The sequence below is a fragment of the Pinus tabuliformis genome, chromosome 1_2 (assembly GCF_031772625.1).
Source record: "Pinus tabuliformis cultivar Carrire ecotype Pingquan chromosome 1_2, CPIR1, whole genome shotgun sequence".
NCBI classification, from domain to species: Eukaryota; Viridiplantae; Streptophyta; class Pinopsida; order Pinales; family Pinaceae; genus Pinus; species Pinus tabuliformis.
Window position 1 is genome coordinate 304,544,962 of NC_142298.1, and position 18,551 is coordinate 304,563,512.

The 18,551-nt window shown below is 38.0% G+C and overlaps 1 protein-coding gene across 2 annotated transcripts; it reads left to right on the top strand.

The window, feature by feature from the left end:
- Positions 1-12,688: 12,688 nt before the first annotated feature.
- Positions 12,689-18,271, top strand: LOC149205565 (uncharacterized). Of its 2 annotated transcripts, none has more exons than XM_089395116.1 (6): positions 12,689-12,986; positions 13,200-13,321; positions 15,833-16,277; positions 16,369-16,484; positions 16,594-17,415; positions 17,896-18,271. In XM_089395116.1, the coding sequence occupies exons 1-6, from the start codon at positions 12,765-12,767 to the stop codon at positions 17,909-17,911; spliced, it is 1,743 nt and encodes a 580-aa protein (XP_089251242.1). In that variant the 5' UTR covers positions 12,689-12,764; the 3' UTR covers positions 17,912-18,271. The 2 variants fall into 2 exon arrangements, with proteins under 2 accessions (XP_089251242.1, XP_089251243.1); XM_089395117.1 differs by having other exon boundaries at positions 12,690-12,986; positions 17,921-18,271.
- Positions 18,272-18,551: the final 280 nt, after the last annotated feature.

The following is an 18,551-nucleotide window of genomic DNA, read 5'->3' on the forward strand; positions in this document are numbered from 1 at the left end:
ATGGATTGTCGTCCTACAGGATGTCAGTGTAATTAAGTTGTGTTAAGGTTCTCAGGGGATAAGCTTTGTGAATTATGTGCATGACAGAGGCGTAATCCTACGCTCTGTCCCAGTAGACCAAATTTCTTCCGCATTCGCCACCTCCAGTTAACACAACAGTTTTTCACCATGCCGGGTGGGTTCATCAGAAGGGAACCAACTGACTCAACGAAGTTAAGAGAAAATCCAGAGGTGGTGGAGCTCTTCAAGCGAGCGCAATGGATATCCTTCTGTGATAAATTGCAGGGCTATGACGACGAGGTGGCAGAGGAGTTTTTGCAAGCTCTGAGGCTGAAATCCAAAACATTGGCCATTGTTAACTTCAGAGGATTGAGTCTCAGACTCACCCCACAATTCATCAGCCGGGTTACTGAGCTCCCAATGGGATTACCATGGGATAAAGAAGAAAGGAAATTGGGCCAACAAGCTAAGAAATAATTCTTTCCACAAGAGGAGGAATTCTCAGAAGATAAAAATGGGGTTCGTAGAACAAGTCTACTGCCACCGTGGAATGAAGTTAGCCTGCAGATAATGAAGTACATCACCTGCGAAGGCCGTTTTAGCATTGTATATGCGTATCATTTTCGGTTACTCACTGAATTACGGCACCAAATGGATCTACCTGTAGAAAACAAACTCAGTCTCCCTTACTTTTTACTATAGTCTTTGATTGAGTGTGCAACCAAGTTGAAAGAAGGCACACCAGACCAGGTAGCCCACCATGGACTCATCAAACTCCTCGTGGAGGATGCGCTCCACACGTACAAGGTTCCTCTCTCATGGGAAGCCTTCAGGAATTTGACCAAGGATGGTGATATAAAGATGCTGACCGAAGAACTCGGTTCATCTAGCAGTGAGGAGAAAGAGTCAGTGCCCGCAGTGAAGAAAGAGAAAGGCCAAAAGACCCCGACCACAGAGCAGAAGAAAAAGCAAGAGAAGAAACAAGAGAAAAAGGGTGACAAGGAGAAAGAGGACACACCCGTTTTGACAGCAAGAGAGAAAAGATTGCAAAGCAGAGTGGACAAGACTGAGAAGGTCCACATCAGCAAAAGTGCCTCGACAGCAACTGCAACCAAATCAAAAAGCAAAACCCATGCAGCAAAACAAACCAAAGCGGTGACACCTGTTTCTACAGGAAAACCGAAACAGGCTTCTACAGGAAGCCCGAAATTAACTGAAAAAGGGTCTTCTACAGGAAGCCCGAAATTAACTAAAACAGGGTCTTCTACAGGAAGCCCTGAAAAAGTGAAACCCAAGGAGAAGAAAGCTGACATTCTTGCAAGGGAGGCAGCAGCTATGCTGGCCGCCCTCAGCACACCTCCTAAGCCAAAGGAGAAGAGAAAGAGGGAGACCCCTCTATATTTTAAAGCTAGAAGAAGTGTGAGAATAAAAACGGGCAAGCCACAGCCTCCGTCCAGCAGCCCAATCATTATTGAAGATGCCCCTACTTCGCCCAAGGAAAGGTCCCCCTCGAGGATATCAGTCACCTATGAGAGGGGGAGCCCGAAGAAAACTACGTGGCAAGAAAAGTTAGACCAATTGACTACAAAAGCTCGGCTATAGGATGTTGAAGATGCTCTATAGGAAACCTTAGCCAGACTTAAAGAAACTGAGAGAATGGAGGGAGAAGCGCCCTTATCACCACCAAGGGAGGAAGAGGTAGAGCCACCAAAAGAAGTGGAGACAGAGCATATACCAGAGCCCAGCCCTCAGCCAAGTCTGAGTTCATATTACAACTTTTTAGAGGCTGGCAAAATTATACCTCAGAAATTTACCGTGCCACTGTTTTTTGCATTGGAGGAAGAAAGAGTCCGTACACACACGTGGATGAAAATAGCAAAGTCAAAAGGTGTGGCAGACATAGGTCCCTTGCAGGAGCAGCTCAAGGAAGCCAGAAGTGAATTGTCCATGGCTAAACACGTGGCAAATTGCCAACGAGTGTTCCTACAGGAAGAAAACCAAAAGCTGAGATTGCAGCTACAGGAGCTGAGGGCAGGGACAGGCACATCCTCCAAGGACACCACAGCAGAACAACAAGGCAAAGAGGAACTGAACACCGGTCTTGGGGAGCCCACTACACATCTACAGGAAGCAGAACAACAAGCACAAATTGAGGTGCAAGCTCTCAGAGAACAGCTGCAGCAGAAAGAGGCACAATTGGCCTGCATGGCCAGCTGGGCCATGGATGCTATCCAATGCAGACAGCCAGCCAAATCCTATGGCTTGTACTTGAAAGACCAATGGCTGCAATTTCAAATCAATACCTTGGCGCAAAGAGGTATCTCTCAGCTCCAAGACCCGCAGCAATTCACTGAAGTATGCAGCACTAGTTCATCGGAGGATAGGGCCAAATTAGCGGAGTTCTACCTCCATAATCTGGCCCTGCCTAATGTAGTTTCATGGGATCCCAATACGGCCTTGGGAGATATGCAATTAATGGCATTTGCCTCATGGCTGAACCATGAGGACAAAAGAGCTGCAGAAGCCAAAGCGATCATGAACCGAGAGCTGAACGAGCCATTGCTCATCAGACCAGAACCAGGGGATCCAGTTGCACTAATCTCGGCACACCAGCATTTGTCCACTGACCCTCAAGCTTCATTAAGATATATGGATCAACAGGCCCAAGCCATAGCTCATTTTGAGGACATGGAAAGACTGTTAGGAGACAACGCTGTCCAAGCATGCACCCGCAGATGGAATACATTGGCTCACAGTCTGAAAATCCGAGAGTACCATACCCCAACTCGGATGAGGGAAGCTCTGGTACGGGTGGCCCTCTATAAGAAGTCCATGCAAAACCTCCAGGCCAGCTGGATTGGCCTTAAACTCAGCCCACCACTGCTGCTAGGATTGATGGAAGGTAGCACAAAGACAGATGATAATGAACAGTGGGAAGAGGTAAACAAAAGGGTTGGGTTTCATATCAGCAAGGAGGACACTACTACAGAGGCTTGGGATGTAAGGGTAGCAATAAAGGCAATGAAGGATGAAGAGTTGGACTAGTTGCTCAAGGATGAGCAAATATTTTAGCTGGGGGGTGATGATGAGCCCAAATTTTGGTAACATTTTGGGCTCATTTGGCCTACTTACCTTGCTCAACCCTTCATTTTTTATCACTTATGCATCATTTCTTAGTATATTCATGTTATTTGTAGGAAGGAGGGCAGTCATTATGCCTATGTGGCTAATACACGTTTATTTCAGGTTTTTTGACATTAAATGGAGCAAAAACCACGCAGATGGAGGCAAGGAGACAGCCAAGGTGGCATTGCGGGTTCATAGGAAGGTTGTCCACATCCTTGAATGACCTTCCTCGTGATCTCCACCCCAACTCCGAGCTCCAACAGCTATCACCACCGAGCTAGAAGGTAGCCAACGGATTCTACAGGAACAACAGTTTACTTTTAGTTGGACAGCCAAGCCCCACTAATCTAGGAGGCCAGCTTGGCCCTCATAATGTATAAATATTGAGGCTGTAGCCTTCGATGGGAACTTTTGAACCTTTGTTGCAAATTTTGAATCATGAGCTATAGCTCTGTTTTGCTCTTTGTAAGCCATTTTTGACATGATGTTAGACTTATGATTATGATCTTTTAATAAAAGGCAGGCAAATTTGAGTTCAATCCTGAGTTCTTAGAGGAGCTATAGCTCTCAGGTTTGGGCCCAACCTAAGAGCAATAGGCCTCCTTTCTTTGTATTGTTACTTGTCTTTCCTTTCAGCATTTTGTTTCTTTGCTTTGACATGCATTTGGAAAACACAGTCTGCTGATTTGAATTTCTTGAAGTGATTAAGTAGGTTAGTCTTAGGGATAAAATGCTTTCAGTAGTTTAGATTAGAATAGGAGGATTAGAATTCATCAGAGTTCCAAGAAAAGGTTGATCGTACACTCACTTCCACCTCTGTTTAGAGATTGGGAGTGTAGACCATGCCAACCACCAAAAAACGCAGTTTTACATGTTCATGCATGCTTTAAAGTCATATTTCCATTGGTAGAAGTGTCCATGCATTTAGATCTTGAGCAATAACGCCTTGTTTCAGCACCATGCACGATTTCTATCTTAACTTCCATCGCTGTTCTTTGGTTTAATACAACAGTTAGAATAGGTTGATGAATTCTCGGTTTTGTGCAAGACAGAGGTGATTTGTTCCATTTACACTGCGCAGCACCACTCTATCATGTCCTTATCCTTCTCAGCCGGGCCTAAGCCATCCCCTTACCTCCCAGTTAGATCATTTGGCCACCATCTCTTCTGTTATCCACGTTGTTTTATCTTTTCGGCCTTCCATTTGCCTCTACCCTTCTATCGACCAACCAGCTTGACACACCCCTTCTCCATATCATTTCTCTGTCCATAGGCCATCACAAGCTCCTCTCTCATCCTACCTATCCACCCATACAGCTCATTCACTCCTCCATCACCCAAAACTCCGACTGCAGAACATCCTGTAGAAGTTAGTAGACTTCCTGTAGAAATCCCGAGCTTCCTGTAGGATCCCCTGCAGACATCCTGTAGAAGCTTGCAACCACGGTTGCCAGGCACCTGAATGTTGTGAACTTCTGTGGAGTGATGTTAGGGATCCCCTGGAACCTCTCAGAGTCCTCCTGACCTTTCCCAAGCCTTCCTCCCCTTGAACTACCCCTGCACAGTCAAGACCCAGTAAGAAGCACAGTCATAATAACTCCAACCATTTGAGCAAAAATACAAAAACATGTTCTCTTCAGATGAAAGTAGTTTAAACTCATGCATCTCATCTCACTAGAAGTAATGGCATCATTTCTAGAAGTTGCATTCCCACCATTGCATCATAAGGATTAAGCTAGTCAGATTAGGGTTTACTAGGGTTTCCATGCTTTGTTGGCTTTCAGTTCATTCTTGCAAAGTAGGTTAATTTCCTTTGAGATAGCTTTCGTTCATCACTTAAAAAGCTTCTTCTGAGAACATATAGAAGTTGGCTTGAGCCCTAGCGGACTTGTGCCAGCTGACCAAGTGACAGCTGCGACAAGAGCTAGTACTTGTGCATACAGCACCGTCGCTTCCAAGTTTGTTACGAACTACCGGGTTGATAAAATTAGAGAAGGAAGGTCCAGGAGTTGTAGCATTATTGCTACAATACTGGAGCCCACCAGATATATGAACCTTTCAATTCCACGTTCATAGACCTAATCCCGAAAAAGGAGGACCCATCTTCCTTTGAGGACTTCGGGCCAATATCATTATGTAACTACATTTACAAAATAATTGCAAAAGTAATTGCAATTAGATTAAAACCAATCATCTCAAGGAACATATCAAAATAGTAGTTTGAGTTCCTTGGTGGAAGACAGATTCATGGAGGAGTAGGTGTGGCTCAGGAGACCATTCACAGCATAAAAAAAAGCCGTAGAAAAGGTTATATAGTGAAAATAGACCTATCTAAAGCAAACGACCATATTAGTTGGTTGAACATCTGAATATTGTTGACTCACTTGGGGTTCAACATCGGGTTCATAAATTGGGTTATGGGATGTATGGCTAATATTAGTTTTTCTATTCTAATCAGTGGGGCAAACACGCCTTTCTTTCAGAGTTAAAGGGGACTCCGGCAATGATGCCCTCTCTCCCCCCTACTATTCCAACTAGAAGGAGAGGGACTCATTCAAATGATACTTGAAGCAAGGAGAAGAGGTGATATTAAGGGCATTGAAGTGGTTGACAATTTACATATAACCCATTTGTTTTTTTAGATGACATCCTTCTCTTCAGTAATGGTAGCAGGAGTGAAACTAGGGTTTTAAAATCTATCCTTGAGTTGTTTCTTAAAGCTACGGGAATGTGTATCAACAGAGATAAATCATCCCTTATTCTGGAAGGTTTCACTAGGATGGAGACTAGGAATATATCAAAGGACCTTCCTTTTGAGGAAAAGAAGATGACTGACAACTTCAAATACCTAGGGCTCCTTTTAAAGCCTAAAAAATATAGGAACCAGGACTGGTTTTGGCTGACGGCTAAAATTGAAAACAGGATTGGACAATGGAGTTACAAATGGTTATCAAGAGTTGGCAGGCTAGTTTTGATCAAACATATAATCATGGAAATCCCTATCTATTGGGCAACACTTACATGGGTGCCCAAGAGAATCCTGGCAAGAGTAAGAAAAGTATGCAGCAAATTTCTATGGGCTGGTTCAAAAGAGGACTCGGTCCTTCCTTGGGTAGCATGGGAAAATGTGGCTAGACCGAAGGAGTGAGGAAGGTGTGGTTTAAAATATCTCATAGCTTTTAGCCCATCTCTGGCAGCAAAACTGGGATGGAGGTTGTTAATGAAGGAAAATATGTGGAAAATGGTGGTAAAAAGAAAGTATGTTGATCCAACCCCTTTGGATGAGTGGATCAAAAAGCCGAAAATAAAAATCCACAAGCGTCTGTGGTTTGGAAGGAAACTCTGGACTCAATCAAAATAATTGAGCAAGGACTCTCCTTGCAGGTGGGAAATGGAGAGCAAGTAAGAGTAGGGGAGGATCCATGGGTGGGTTGCAACAAAAGTTTTTCCCTATCCTCGAGCATCATCGACCAATTGGAAACAAGAGGAATTTATCAAAAAGAGCCACAAATAAGGTGAACAATCACCTCATTGGTTATATATATATCCTCATTGTATGAGCAAATGACTTTTCACCTTGTCTCCTCTTGCAAGGCATTAGAGAGACAAGTTAGTTCTTTTGGGGAGCAAGGAGTGGATCCAACGCTCCATTATTGGAGCTAGGGGTGTTCATTGTGTACATGTGTCTTGTAACTTTCACTTAATATGAGAGGCCTCATGGCCAACACGTTCTTCAACATGGATTATGAATATTTGTAAGAGTATTTTGTGGATGTTTGCAATTCATTTTTTCTTTCATCTGTGCTAAAGTAGTTGAACTATTTTGGTTATTTTAGTACTTATCATATTGAGAATGTGTTGTAATGGTTACTATTTCTCTCACATCCTTGTGGACTATTCTGTTGGATATTAGACAAATCTCTCTTGTTGATTGGTTGATATTGATTGTCACATCTTTGTGGACTATTCCCCTAGATGTTAGATTGATCCTTCTTGGTTATGTGTGTCTCTACTACAGTGGTACTGTTACCTCTCTCTTAGAGGATCACTTTCTTTTCTTCCTCTGCACTAAAAGAACCTTGACACACTTACAATCGAACACTCACCAGGAACACTCACATTCTTTCAAAGGCACATTTGCATTCTTCTTTTTTGCTTACAGTTAGAGTCAAGGAAATTCTTTAAGAAACTGACAACGGGGCCATATTCCGAATGGGGCTCCTATCCCAAATGATGTGAGGTCTAATTGGGACCACATTTCAGGGAGACCCCTTGAATGTTGGCGAGTCCAACAACGTCAACATATTCCTACAAAATAGAGGCATGATTTTAATGGAGAATAGGTTGTGGTGGTGGTAGATTTTATGGGAACAAAATGGGCCTAGGAAGGCAAAGATTACCTTATATCTGTTTTTGAATGAAAATATTAACATGGGAAAATGGATTGAAAAGAGTTTGGTCGAACCCAAGAAGATGTGTGCCATGTGAATCTCAAGAGGAGACTACTTTACACCCTTTTGTTCATAGAATTTTTTCTCTACAGGTTTGGAAGTTGATCAATACCCTTTTCAAATAATCCTCTACATCCTGGAATAAGCCCTCCTTAGCCAACCTATGTGTTTGGTTGGTTTAATGATTCATTAGTTAGAAAGCTACAAGTCTTTCCGACAACATTTGTTAACACTATATGGTGGGCTAGAACTCAAGCTATATTTCAGGACTGTTGTATTCTGGCTTAAGTAGCTATTGGAACTATTGAATCTATCTATAAGAATTTTAAGAACATATCGAAAATTAAGAAGAACAAAATTCGAATCATGCCTCCATTGCTCCCCTATACTCCTTGGGAATTTTTTTATGGAGCAGGTCAGGGACATCTCATGTGCTACAATGTTGGTGGTGTTATCTTCTTTCATCAAAATCATCATATTCTTATTCAATATTGCCATGGTTTTGGTATAAGCATGAATGTGGAATTTACATCTTTGTGGACCTTATTATATGCCACCAATTTTAAGAACATTTGTAAGATGCAAATCATGGGAGATTCAAAGTTTGTCATTGATCAGTTGGATAACAAGGTTTTCATTGAAGCCCTTGTTTGGAACATATCATATGGAATGTCTATAATGAAATAAATAATATGGAATTGTTTTCTGCCAAGCACATCTCCATGGGAAATGAACTCAAAATTAGATTATCTTTCTAAAGAAGCTCCACAATTGGCATGTGGTTCCTTTGCAATCTATGCAATCCTAAAGAAATTTTGAAATGAACAATTATCTTCATAAAGATGTTTATAGTTTATCTTTTTAGTCACTTTCTTCTTAAATCACTAGATCAAATTACAAACATGATTAAAAATGTATATTTCACTTCACTATAAAAATAAATATTTTCGTTTTTCACAAAAATAGATATCTATATCATTTAATTAGTATTTTTTTTAAATAAATCATAATATGAATTAAAATAAAAAAATTATGATTATGATTGCTTCAATTTAATATAATTTATAATTAGTATATTCATATAAATTAAAGGGCTAGAAAATTAAGAAAAATCTTTCAATAGAGAAAATTAAGAAAAGCCTTTATGTAGAAATCACATAAGAGAAATTTTTGGCCAACCCGTTTTGAACCAAACATTGTGGTTCATCATGACAATGAAGAGGCACCATGACAAAAGCTTAAATAGAGAGCAATGTAGAGAAAATTCATTATAAATATGAAACACTTACTCCATCATACATTTCAAATTGTTAAAATTTAAAAAAATTAGAAAAGTTAACTAAATTGTAATTTTATCTAAAATTAAAATAATAATAATAATATATACATTTAAAAAAACATGTAACAAGATTCTTAACCATGGAAATTCACTCTCAATTTGTTATGAAGATTTTATAAATAGGCTCTGTTACAATACTATGGTTGATCAATATGCACAAAAAAACATAACTCAATTTATATGCCATTTTTTTCAAATGAGATTTCTTTTTAATTAATGAATTAAATTAGAAGGAAAAAAACATAACTATTTTGAAAATAAATCTCAACTTTTAATTTGTATACATTGCTAAAAATGTGTGATAATATTCTATGGAAATTAAATCCCTACCATCAATCTAATAATTATTAATAATTAATTAAAATTTTGAAAATCATATTCCAAAATAAATATATCTATCAACAAAATTAATAACTATTAATTGCCTTTTAAAAATACACTCATAAAAAACTATCTCTAAAAATTAACATATTATAAATTTATAATTTCAATAATAATAATAATAATAATAATAATAATAATAATAAATCTAAACAAAAATACTTCTTAATATTAACATTTCATTTTTTTTTTATAATTTATATCTCGTTTTAATTTTTATTAATTTATATTTTCTTTCTTTATTTTGATTATTTTACTTCAGTTTTTACAAAGGCCAAAATATATCCTCACAACATGCCAAAACTAAAGAAAGAAACCAAATAGTGAACAACGTGTAATCCTTATAACATGCAACACTTATTGCATCTCTAGGACCAACCTTCCTTTAAGTACCATAATCATTGTGATTGTAACAAACTTATCAGAGTTTCTCTAAGAGTTCAAACCGACTGTTCCTTTTTTTTACCATATTTTGAGGAGCGTAGTCTAAAGAAATCAGTTTTTTTCCTACAGCAATAAAAATTCTAGTATGTTGTTGAAAATTCTAGTATTTGTTTTGGTAGATTTCGGAAAAAAAAAAACAAAAAATTCACCATTCACACTAAAGTGTGGCCTCTTAAGGCAAAGCCTTTTTTAGGCATTCAACCAATAGAAACTCCTCTAGTATGCATGACAAATGGAATACCAGTCACAAATATGAAAATATGTATAACAATGGAATACTTGTGGCAAATATAAAACAGTATTGTTTTGTTCTATCAAAATCTATGAAACATCAGAAAAAAATGATTTAAAAAATATAACCCAGTAGTAATTGAATATATATATAATCCGTATCACTTCTGAATTTGAAGTGTCATTAACCATTTTTATTATTCAAAACTAATATATCAATCACTGAGTTTAAGTAATTCCTACTTGACTGGAACCCATTTTGTAAGATTATCTAAGCATAAATGCCCCAACAACAAATAGGATAGAGATCTGCAAGATTTGGTTTTGACCGTTTTCAGAAGAAATAATTCAACTTGTGTAGCCACAGAGTTTTGAATGATTCATGGCAAGCCCCTAGTCTTAATGAACAGTATACTGTAATTTAACCATCATTTGATCAATCTGGTACTGTGCAGCCTATCCACTTTATCCACTTCCTCAGCGAATTTTGGAGGATAACAAACGTTTTGAGGGTGGGTAAAATGATGGATTTTAAGGATGTGAACATGTGAGTTACAAAAGTTGTGCACCAAAATATGTGTAAAATTTATATAATTATTATTTCATAAATAAAAATAATTCCTCTGCATCTAATAACTGATTGCATAGTTACAGGGATCATAGTATCATGTCGTCAATTTCCTTCTCCATTGTAACTAATCAATTTCCTTAGCATCACACCCTGCGGCAATCCTCTCAGTGGAGGTCTCCAACAGCAAATTCTAGCAGCAGAAGTAGGCTCTCGCTCAGATTCTCCAACTCAGAATTCTTGTCGGTGGGATCTTTGGTTAACAGGGCTGCCAGTTGCTGTTTTGTTATAACAACTTTCAATCTCACTGCGCCGTCTTCCTTATCCTTGAGCGCTGAAGCAACATTTGTTCTGCCGAGCTGTGGAGCATATTCTGATCTGGAGTCATCTTCTGGATGGAAAATGGACGCTCTTTAAAGTGAGAGCCATTTTTAACCTGAGCAGGAAAAAGATAATAGAGCTCCCTGCGAATCAAATCAACTAACTCCCTGGCGCGCAGAGCAGAGGTTCTTTGTACGGCATCAGGGTGGAGAATTTGAAATTCAAATTTCTATGGTTTGGGCGGGTTTGCAAAATTCAAAATGAACATCGCATCGAATATTTAATTTAATGGTCATTGGTACTCACTTAGTCGGGGCTCGTTCCTACGGTCGTCTGAAGCTGCCGGAAATTCGTCACCCCGCATCGCATGATCATACGATGTATATTAGCATGGCAGTTATCTATAATGTGATTTTTTGAAAGTTTTTTTGGCAGGTTTTTTCGGTCGAAATCTGGCAGGAATTTATTGGAATCGCATGTTTGATAGCTAGTTTCTGCACAATGAAAGCGTCTCATGGGTTTTTCAGGGTGCTGAATCCAAATATACAGTTAAAAAACCATTTTAACTACAACAAATCAAGATTTAACCTCAATTTCTTCCGCCGGATTCCGTCACGAAATTTCCAAAAAATCACATTATAGACCACTCCTATTACCCTACACTAATCCTCACGTCTAGCCCTATGATAGTGATGGTCAGGCTGCATACAAAGAAGGGAGGTCTCGTCAGTACTGTTACATCTACATTAAATAGCCAATAGCACAGGAAATAGTGCTTGCCAATTTGAAATGCTTACGCCAAACTAAAAGAGCCATGTGGGAATTGTTTTCGAACAAAATGTTATTAAATTAGCCGAAAGTAGTAGTTAGAAGACATCTCAAAAATGATTAAATTAGCCGAAAGTAGTTAGAAAACATCTCTAAAAATGAAAATATGTGATAGAGACCATGAATTATGAGAAAAATTCTCTACACATGATAATAATTGGTAATACGTGATAGAGAATGAAATATGCGAAAACATCTATACAATTGAGAAAATGAAAGGTTAGTAATATGTGTGGATTAAGTTATCTTAAAATATATTTATTGAATTTTTTTTAAAATATGGTAAGAGTATATTTTTATTATGTTTAATATATTATTTTTGTCAAAATAAAAAATCGAATTACTAATTTTATATAAAATAAAATATTTTAACAAAATACTAGATGACTATTTATACCCAACTTCGTAAATACTATATATTAAATATTTTATTATAAAATATATATTAATAATTTATTTTTTTACTTTAACTATACTTAATACTCTAAACCATAATTAATATTATTAATACAAAACAAAGTTTTAAAGTAAACATACAAATTTTATCCCTTTATAACCCAACTGCTTCACTTGCTTACTTCATTCTCCATCCATCCATCTTCCTAAATCAACTCCAACAAGTAATGCTAAATTACCTCAAAACTCACGTTTCCCAACCGTGCATTTAACTTTTTAACAAAGGGAATTCTGGTTTAGATCCATATGCTTCGACCGTAAATTAATTTGTGAACAATTTCAACATAAATAAATTCATTTTAACATGAAGAAACGCAAACCTTAATTTTTTTTGAACTATTATTTTTTCAATATTTTATATATATATAATTTTTTTTTTCCGCAAACAAAGGGCTCACCTAATTCATCCGTTTTTTTTTTTTGAAAATGTTACGATAAAACAACGGTAATATAAATTTATACGCGACCTGCCCGCGGCTGCCACGTGAATCAGTCGTTTTCCCCACGTACAATTGACGGAATCACCGCGTCCATTTTGGGGGCCCTGTTCTCTTATATTAACGCTGAATTGAATTTGATCTGTTCGGGGTTCTTTGTGTCTCTGGAGGTTTTATGAAAAATGGCCGGTTCTACAAGCCTGGATTTTGTGGGTATTGGCGGCGAAAGCCCTGTTGCCGGGATTGCCTTTGAAGTAGACGTGACGGACTCTAATGGGACGCCTCAAAGTGTGCCGAAGAGGGTCAGACGCCGCCTTTTGGAGGCGCCTGAAAACAAGCCCAGGACGCCATCCAGTCTTGAAGAAATTGAAGCTAAGCTCAAAGAAGCCGGCCTCAGGCGCCAGGTAAAGTTACCTTATTTCTAGATTTCACAGTACTCTTAACCTCTTACATTTGATGGTAGTTTGTGTGCATCAGAATCATTCTTGTTAGGGAAGTCTCAGGGTTTTGTTCTCCCTTTCTACCATTAATTTTGAATCTACGAATTCATTATATGTCAAAGTATTATTTAAGCTACTTTTGAAAGTAAGTAACCATTTATGCTTTAAAACTTGCAGCAATTTCATGAGTGGTTGGCAAACAAGGCTCGGCCTAAGCCTCGAAGTCCAACTCGGTCTGCAAACCCTGAAGACTTGGCACAACGCCTCGAAGCCAAGCTTTCTGCGGCTGAGCAAAAGAGGTATTCTTTTGGCCAAATTGTCTCCATTCTGGGTTCTGTTATTCTCTTTTATCGAATTTGCGAATTTTGAAGCAGTATATGGGTTGCATAGTTTGTTTTTTTTAATTGATCCGTAGACACTCCCGCAGATTTTATCTTTTCTAACAACCAACCAAGTTTTTCTATAGTGGGGATTTTATGCATGAGTACATAGCAGGGTACAGATTGTAGTTGTAGCATAATAAGGCAGGTTTCACCGAAGTTCATAAATTAAAGCATTATTATAGCATAAATTAAATACTAGTGTCTTTAGTGATAGAGTTATGTTAAGTGTTTTATAGCAGCATAACCGAAGAAATATGTAATTGCCTAATCGCATCCATTATAGCTTCTTTGGCTTATTTAAGGACAGTTTACTCGGACTTTAGTTGTGGATAGAATAGATGAGAACCATATCCTGAATAGAAACCTGTAAAATTTGTAAAACGGTCACCTGCAACTTCAAGAAAAGCAACAAGAAACTATAGATTTTAATCAGATATACATTATCTTGACCAAATTACCTGTCAAGAAAGCCCCATGAAGCTGCCAGTATCAGATGAATCTTATCTTGAACACCACAATAATGGTTTGGATGAAATTTAACTTTGGCTAACTGGAGTTAATTAGGTTCAGTAAATTGAATTTGAAATCAATAAATAGAAATTACTTAACCGTAACCGATTGAAATTAAACACAACCTCAACTAACAGAGGTCAAATTTAACCACAGCTGATAGAGGTCAAATTATAAGCGTCACAAGCATGTGCATATGGAAGGATAACTTTGTGCAGTTTTTGAATATATCAATGTGTTTTGATATACACATCATATACTAAAAATCTATGCATATTTATTTGATTGCTTACAAGGGAGTCCGGAAAAGGGAGTAGTAAAGAATCTCTGATGAAGCAATCCATATGAAACAAATTGAGTCCAGAAAATGGCTTAGTAAAGAATCTTCCATGAAGCAATCTATATAAAACAAATTGAGTCCAGAAAAGGGCATAGTAAAGAATCTCTTATGAAGCAGTCCATATAAAACAAATTACACTCACTCAATACAAGTTGAAAAATACAAATTGTACTCCAATACAAAACCAAACAGAGACAGAAGAGAGGGCACCCCACAGGAGGGCACATTCACGTGCAAGTAGGAAGTACAATGAAGGGTTTGCAAGGAAAGTATTTTTGACACCCCTTGAAGAATCCAAAGAGCATTTTATAGCCAATAAATGGCCCAAAAAACTCATTTCTTGAGTACACAGCTTGAGAAAATATGGCATACAAGCAAGAACAGATAATACTTGAGAATGTCAAGAAGATCATAGCTTATGTAGAATACATTGTTGTTGGACATTATGGTACCTACTTTGAAAAGCGAAAGAATGCCTTTCTAACGGTTTGAAATAATGCAAACCAGAGCAACGCCAATTGCTTTTTTTATCCAGCTTCCAAAAGTATTGCTGCTGGTTGCATTTCTTTTGTGAGTATTTTGTTGTCAAGAAGGCATGGCTATTTATTGTTGTAACTGTTCGTGGTGACAAGCGTTCTTTTAGTTAGAGCATCAGTAAGCTTTGAACCAGGGTTGATAGCTGACTGTGTTTTCACAGTACCATAGATGATGTAGTTTCTTGTGGCTTTTTACTATTTAAATTGTGTGTGATACACTCATGATATGATGTATTATTGCATTTCATTTTTATTTTGATAAGATGCTTTGTTTACATGGTATTTTATGCCAAAAAGAGGCTGCTGAAGCAGACACTTAAAGCATGATTAAAATTGTGTGTTTTCAACCAAAAATGCCCCAAAGTTTGAGGTTGATTATGATCATTATTTCTTCACTAGTGGTATTAAACTTAATGATTACCAGCTTATAACTTAATTGCTCTTGGTAATACAGCATGGTTGCATGCATACCACTAATTTTTGTGTGTTGTGTTTTGCAAAAATCGATGCTGGCCCTTAATGTGCTCAAGCCTAAATTTGTTGTCACTATTTTCATTGCCAGATACTGATAATTAAGAATTTCCGTCCCAACTAAAAGTATGTTGTTATTTTCATTTCCAGATGAACTAAGAATTTCTGCCTGACCGTGTTGTAGGGATCAGTATGATGCGTTTTTACTTGTATGTTTCTTTTTCTAGGGGATAAGAGTTAAGTAACATAAATTTAAATTTGATTCTAGATAAGGGTTCTGAAAGGTTCATGCACGTGTAAGAGAGCAAATATGTAATAATGTTTATTTGACATCTGTGTGTGTGTAGACTGAAACAGTATAGACATTTTTATATGTCAATTTTAAAGACGAATCCTGACCTGGTCACTCATGTTTTCTGTGCTGAAATTTCACTGTTTCTTGATATTCAGCTTGAAATTGTTTAGAACACCTTTAGAGCTTGTAACAAAAGAGCTCTTCATGCATTCCCTAAAAGCCATTTATATGCAGAAATGCAATTGACATTAACTATCTTACTTTGATCTTGGCAGGTTGGAGCTCTTGGCACAGGCACAGATGCGCTTAGCCAAGTCAGATGAGCTGCGACAAGCGGCTAAAACAGAAGTGCAACTGCGTGCTGAAAGGGAACGTGAGGAGCTGGAATCAAAAGTGGAATCCCGTGTGCAGCAGGCAGAGATAAACAGGATGGCTCTTGATAAACAACGGAGGGCTGCTGCCCAGGAGAGGATGGCCCATTCCCTTCTGCATCGGATGCTGCAGGAAGATAAAGATAAAGAGCGTATGGAAACACATTATGCAACAATATGTCAAAGAGTTGCAGCTGCGGAGGAGAAGCGTTTGGGTCTTTTAGAGGCTGAAAAAACTCGTGCACATGCAATAGTTATGCAAGCTAGAAAGGTTGCCAATTCTGTCTGTATTCAGAGGGAAATGGAGATTACAAATTTGAAGGAGAAGTTGGAAAATCGATTACAAAGGGTATGTATGCATGGTGCAGCAGTTGATTTCAACATTTTTTCTCTTTTTGGTTTGCCTGAAGCTCATTTGTCCCAATGTAACACTTACACAGGCAAAACGCAAAAGAGCAGAACTTCTAAGGCAAAGAGGAAGACGTGGAGGTATCAGTCATATTAATCACCACAAAATGTACAAGCATGGGGACCGTCTCTCAAGAAAGTTGGCCAGGTCATAGATTAACTTATATGGGAATTCAGATTTTGATTTTAGAAATGTTAATAGACTGATGCAACACTATTTGTTGTTTTATGAACCTTACTGAGTTCTTATTTTATAGGGTTTGGAGGCAGTTCCAAAGGTCAAGACGTACAACATATGCTTTAGCACGGGAGTTTACTGCATGTGAAATCAGTCATTCCTCTGTTAATTCAGTTCCTTTTGAGCAGCTTGCAGCTCGCATACAGTCAACTTCCACATTACAGGCTGTGAAAGCACTTCTAGCTCGCATTGAGAGTCGGTTTTTGGTGTCACAAGCAAGACAGTCGAATGTTGCACAGATAGATCATTTGCTTAAGCGGTTATCTCCAGGACACAAGAAAATGTCTTCAACTGGAAATAGAGCTGCAAAGATGGCTGTTTCTCAAGTGTCTAACAAAGGGACAACTAGAGGTCAAAATGTTGAAGGAAAGGAACTGTTAAGGTATCCGGTACGTGTCTTTTTGTGTGCCTATATGATTTTGGGTCATCCTGAGGCTGTCTTCAGTGGTAGAGGAGACCGTGAAACTGCACTCGCAGAAGCAGCAGCTAGGCTTATTCCAGAGTTTGAATCCTTAATCACTATTATATTAGATGGGCCTTCTTCTAGCTCTCTGTCAAGACCTTCTTCTCCAAATGCAGCAGCCGATGATTGGGGTTCTGAAGAACCTCAGACTTTAAGTCAACAGAGGCCTTTCGCAGCCCAGCTGGCTGCATTTGATGCTGCCTGGTGCTCTTATTTATATCAATTTGTCTTGTGGAAAGTCAAGGATGCACAATCCCTTGAAGATGATTTAATTAGAGTGGCTTGCCAGCTTGAAGTTTCAATGCTGCAGAAGTGCAAGATAACATCAGGAGATGAGGATGATGCTAGTCATGACTCAAAGGCCATTCTCGCAAGCAGGTCAGGATTACTTTTTTATATTCACATGCTCTTGGTATTCCCATGTTCATGTTAATTGAGTGTATAGTTATAATCAGTGTTGTTAAAATCGCTTTAATATCGCGATATTATCTTTCATCGCATAATTTCTCGTTGTCGATATTATCGCGAGTAATATCCGAAATTATTGCCTTTTTTTTTATACCCCATTTTTTTGTTTTTATCATGGGCAATCGGGGCAGCAAGGCTTTATAAGGGATGCTAAATGTTCGAAATGCAATTTTTTTTTAAAGAAACAAATAATTTTTGAGTGGGGCAGCTTAATGATCAAGTCTATGAAGATTAAGGAGAATGTCACTTTTACTTAAATTTTTAACATTACCATGAAATGACTTAGGATGTTTGAGAGTGGTTCCGGCTTCATTGGATTTCATATGAAGAAAGTAAAATTTTAGATTTCATTCAAAATCTAGCAGACTTATCAGTTTTTCAAGATTTCAGGAGTGGGAGATTGTAATGTTTTCAGGTGACACCCCCTGCTCGGGCTACCCTGCCACCAGTTGAGGACGTGGTCTACCTCCTATAGCTCCTACTTCTAGTTCTTCAGCTTCTAGAGCATAGTAGACTCCACTGCCAACTCCACCAGCACCAGCCTCTACATCTAGAGGGAAAGGGAACGTTGTGGCATTTTCTCGCAAGAGGGGCAGAGGAAATCAGTAGAATTAGACTTTAGTTATTTTTTTCATTTTATTGTATATGACATTATGACATGATGTTTTGAGGCTGAGTTGGGACTCAGGGGTCAGGACTTACTATTTATGTGTGATTTTAGCACTAGAAATGATATTAAACATCTTATATATTAGTGCTTTTATCATATCTGTGTCAATGTATTTATTTTATGTTATAGATGGTTTAGATATTAAAAAAATTGAAAAAAAAAATGAATATTTTTGTACCAAATCATTTTTTCCCCATTATTTCCCGATAATTACAATTTTTTCCAAATTTTTATATTAATGCAACATTGTTAATTACATTCTCCACCTCCTGTAGAGCTTTGAACTTTGAATTTGTGTCGATCCTAAAAAGTCTACGCGTTAGAGGAACATTACTTTGCGGCATTGAATAAAAGAAAGTTAAGGAAAAATCATATT

Excerpts from the sequence above, each read along its gene's own strand:
- LOC149205565 (XM_089395116.1), top strand. The coding sequence starts at position 12,765 with ATGGCCGGTTCTACAAGCCTGGATTTTGTGGGTATTGGCGGCGAAAGC. Across the intron at positions 13,322-15,832 it reads TCTGCGGCTGAGCAAAAGAG|GTTGGAGCTCTTGGCACAGG; the intron begins GTATTCTTTTGG and ends TGATCTTGGCAG. Across the intron at positions 16,278-16,368 it reads TGGAAAATCGATTACAAAGG|GCAAAACGCAAAAGAGCAGA; the intron begins GTATGTATGCAT and ends ACACTTACACAG.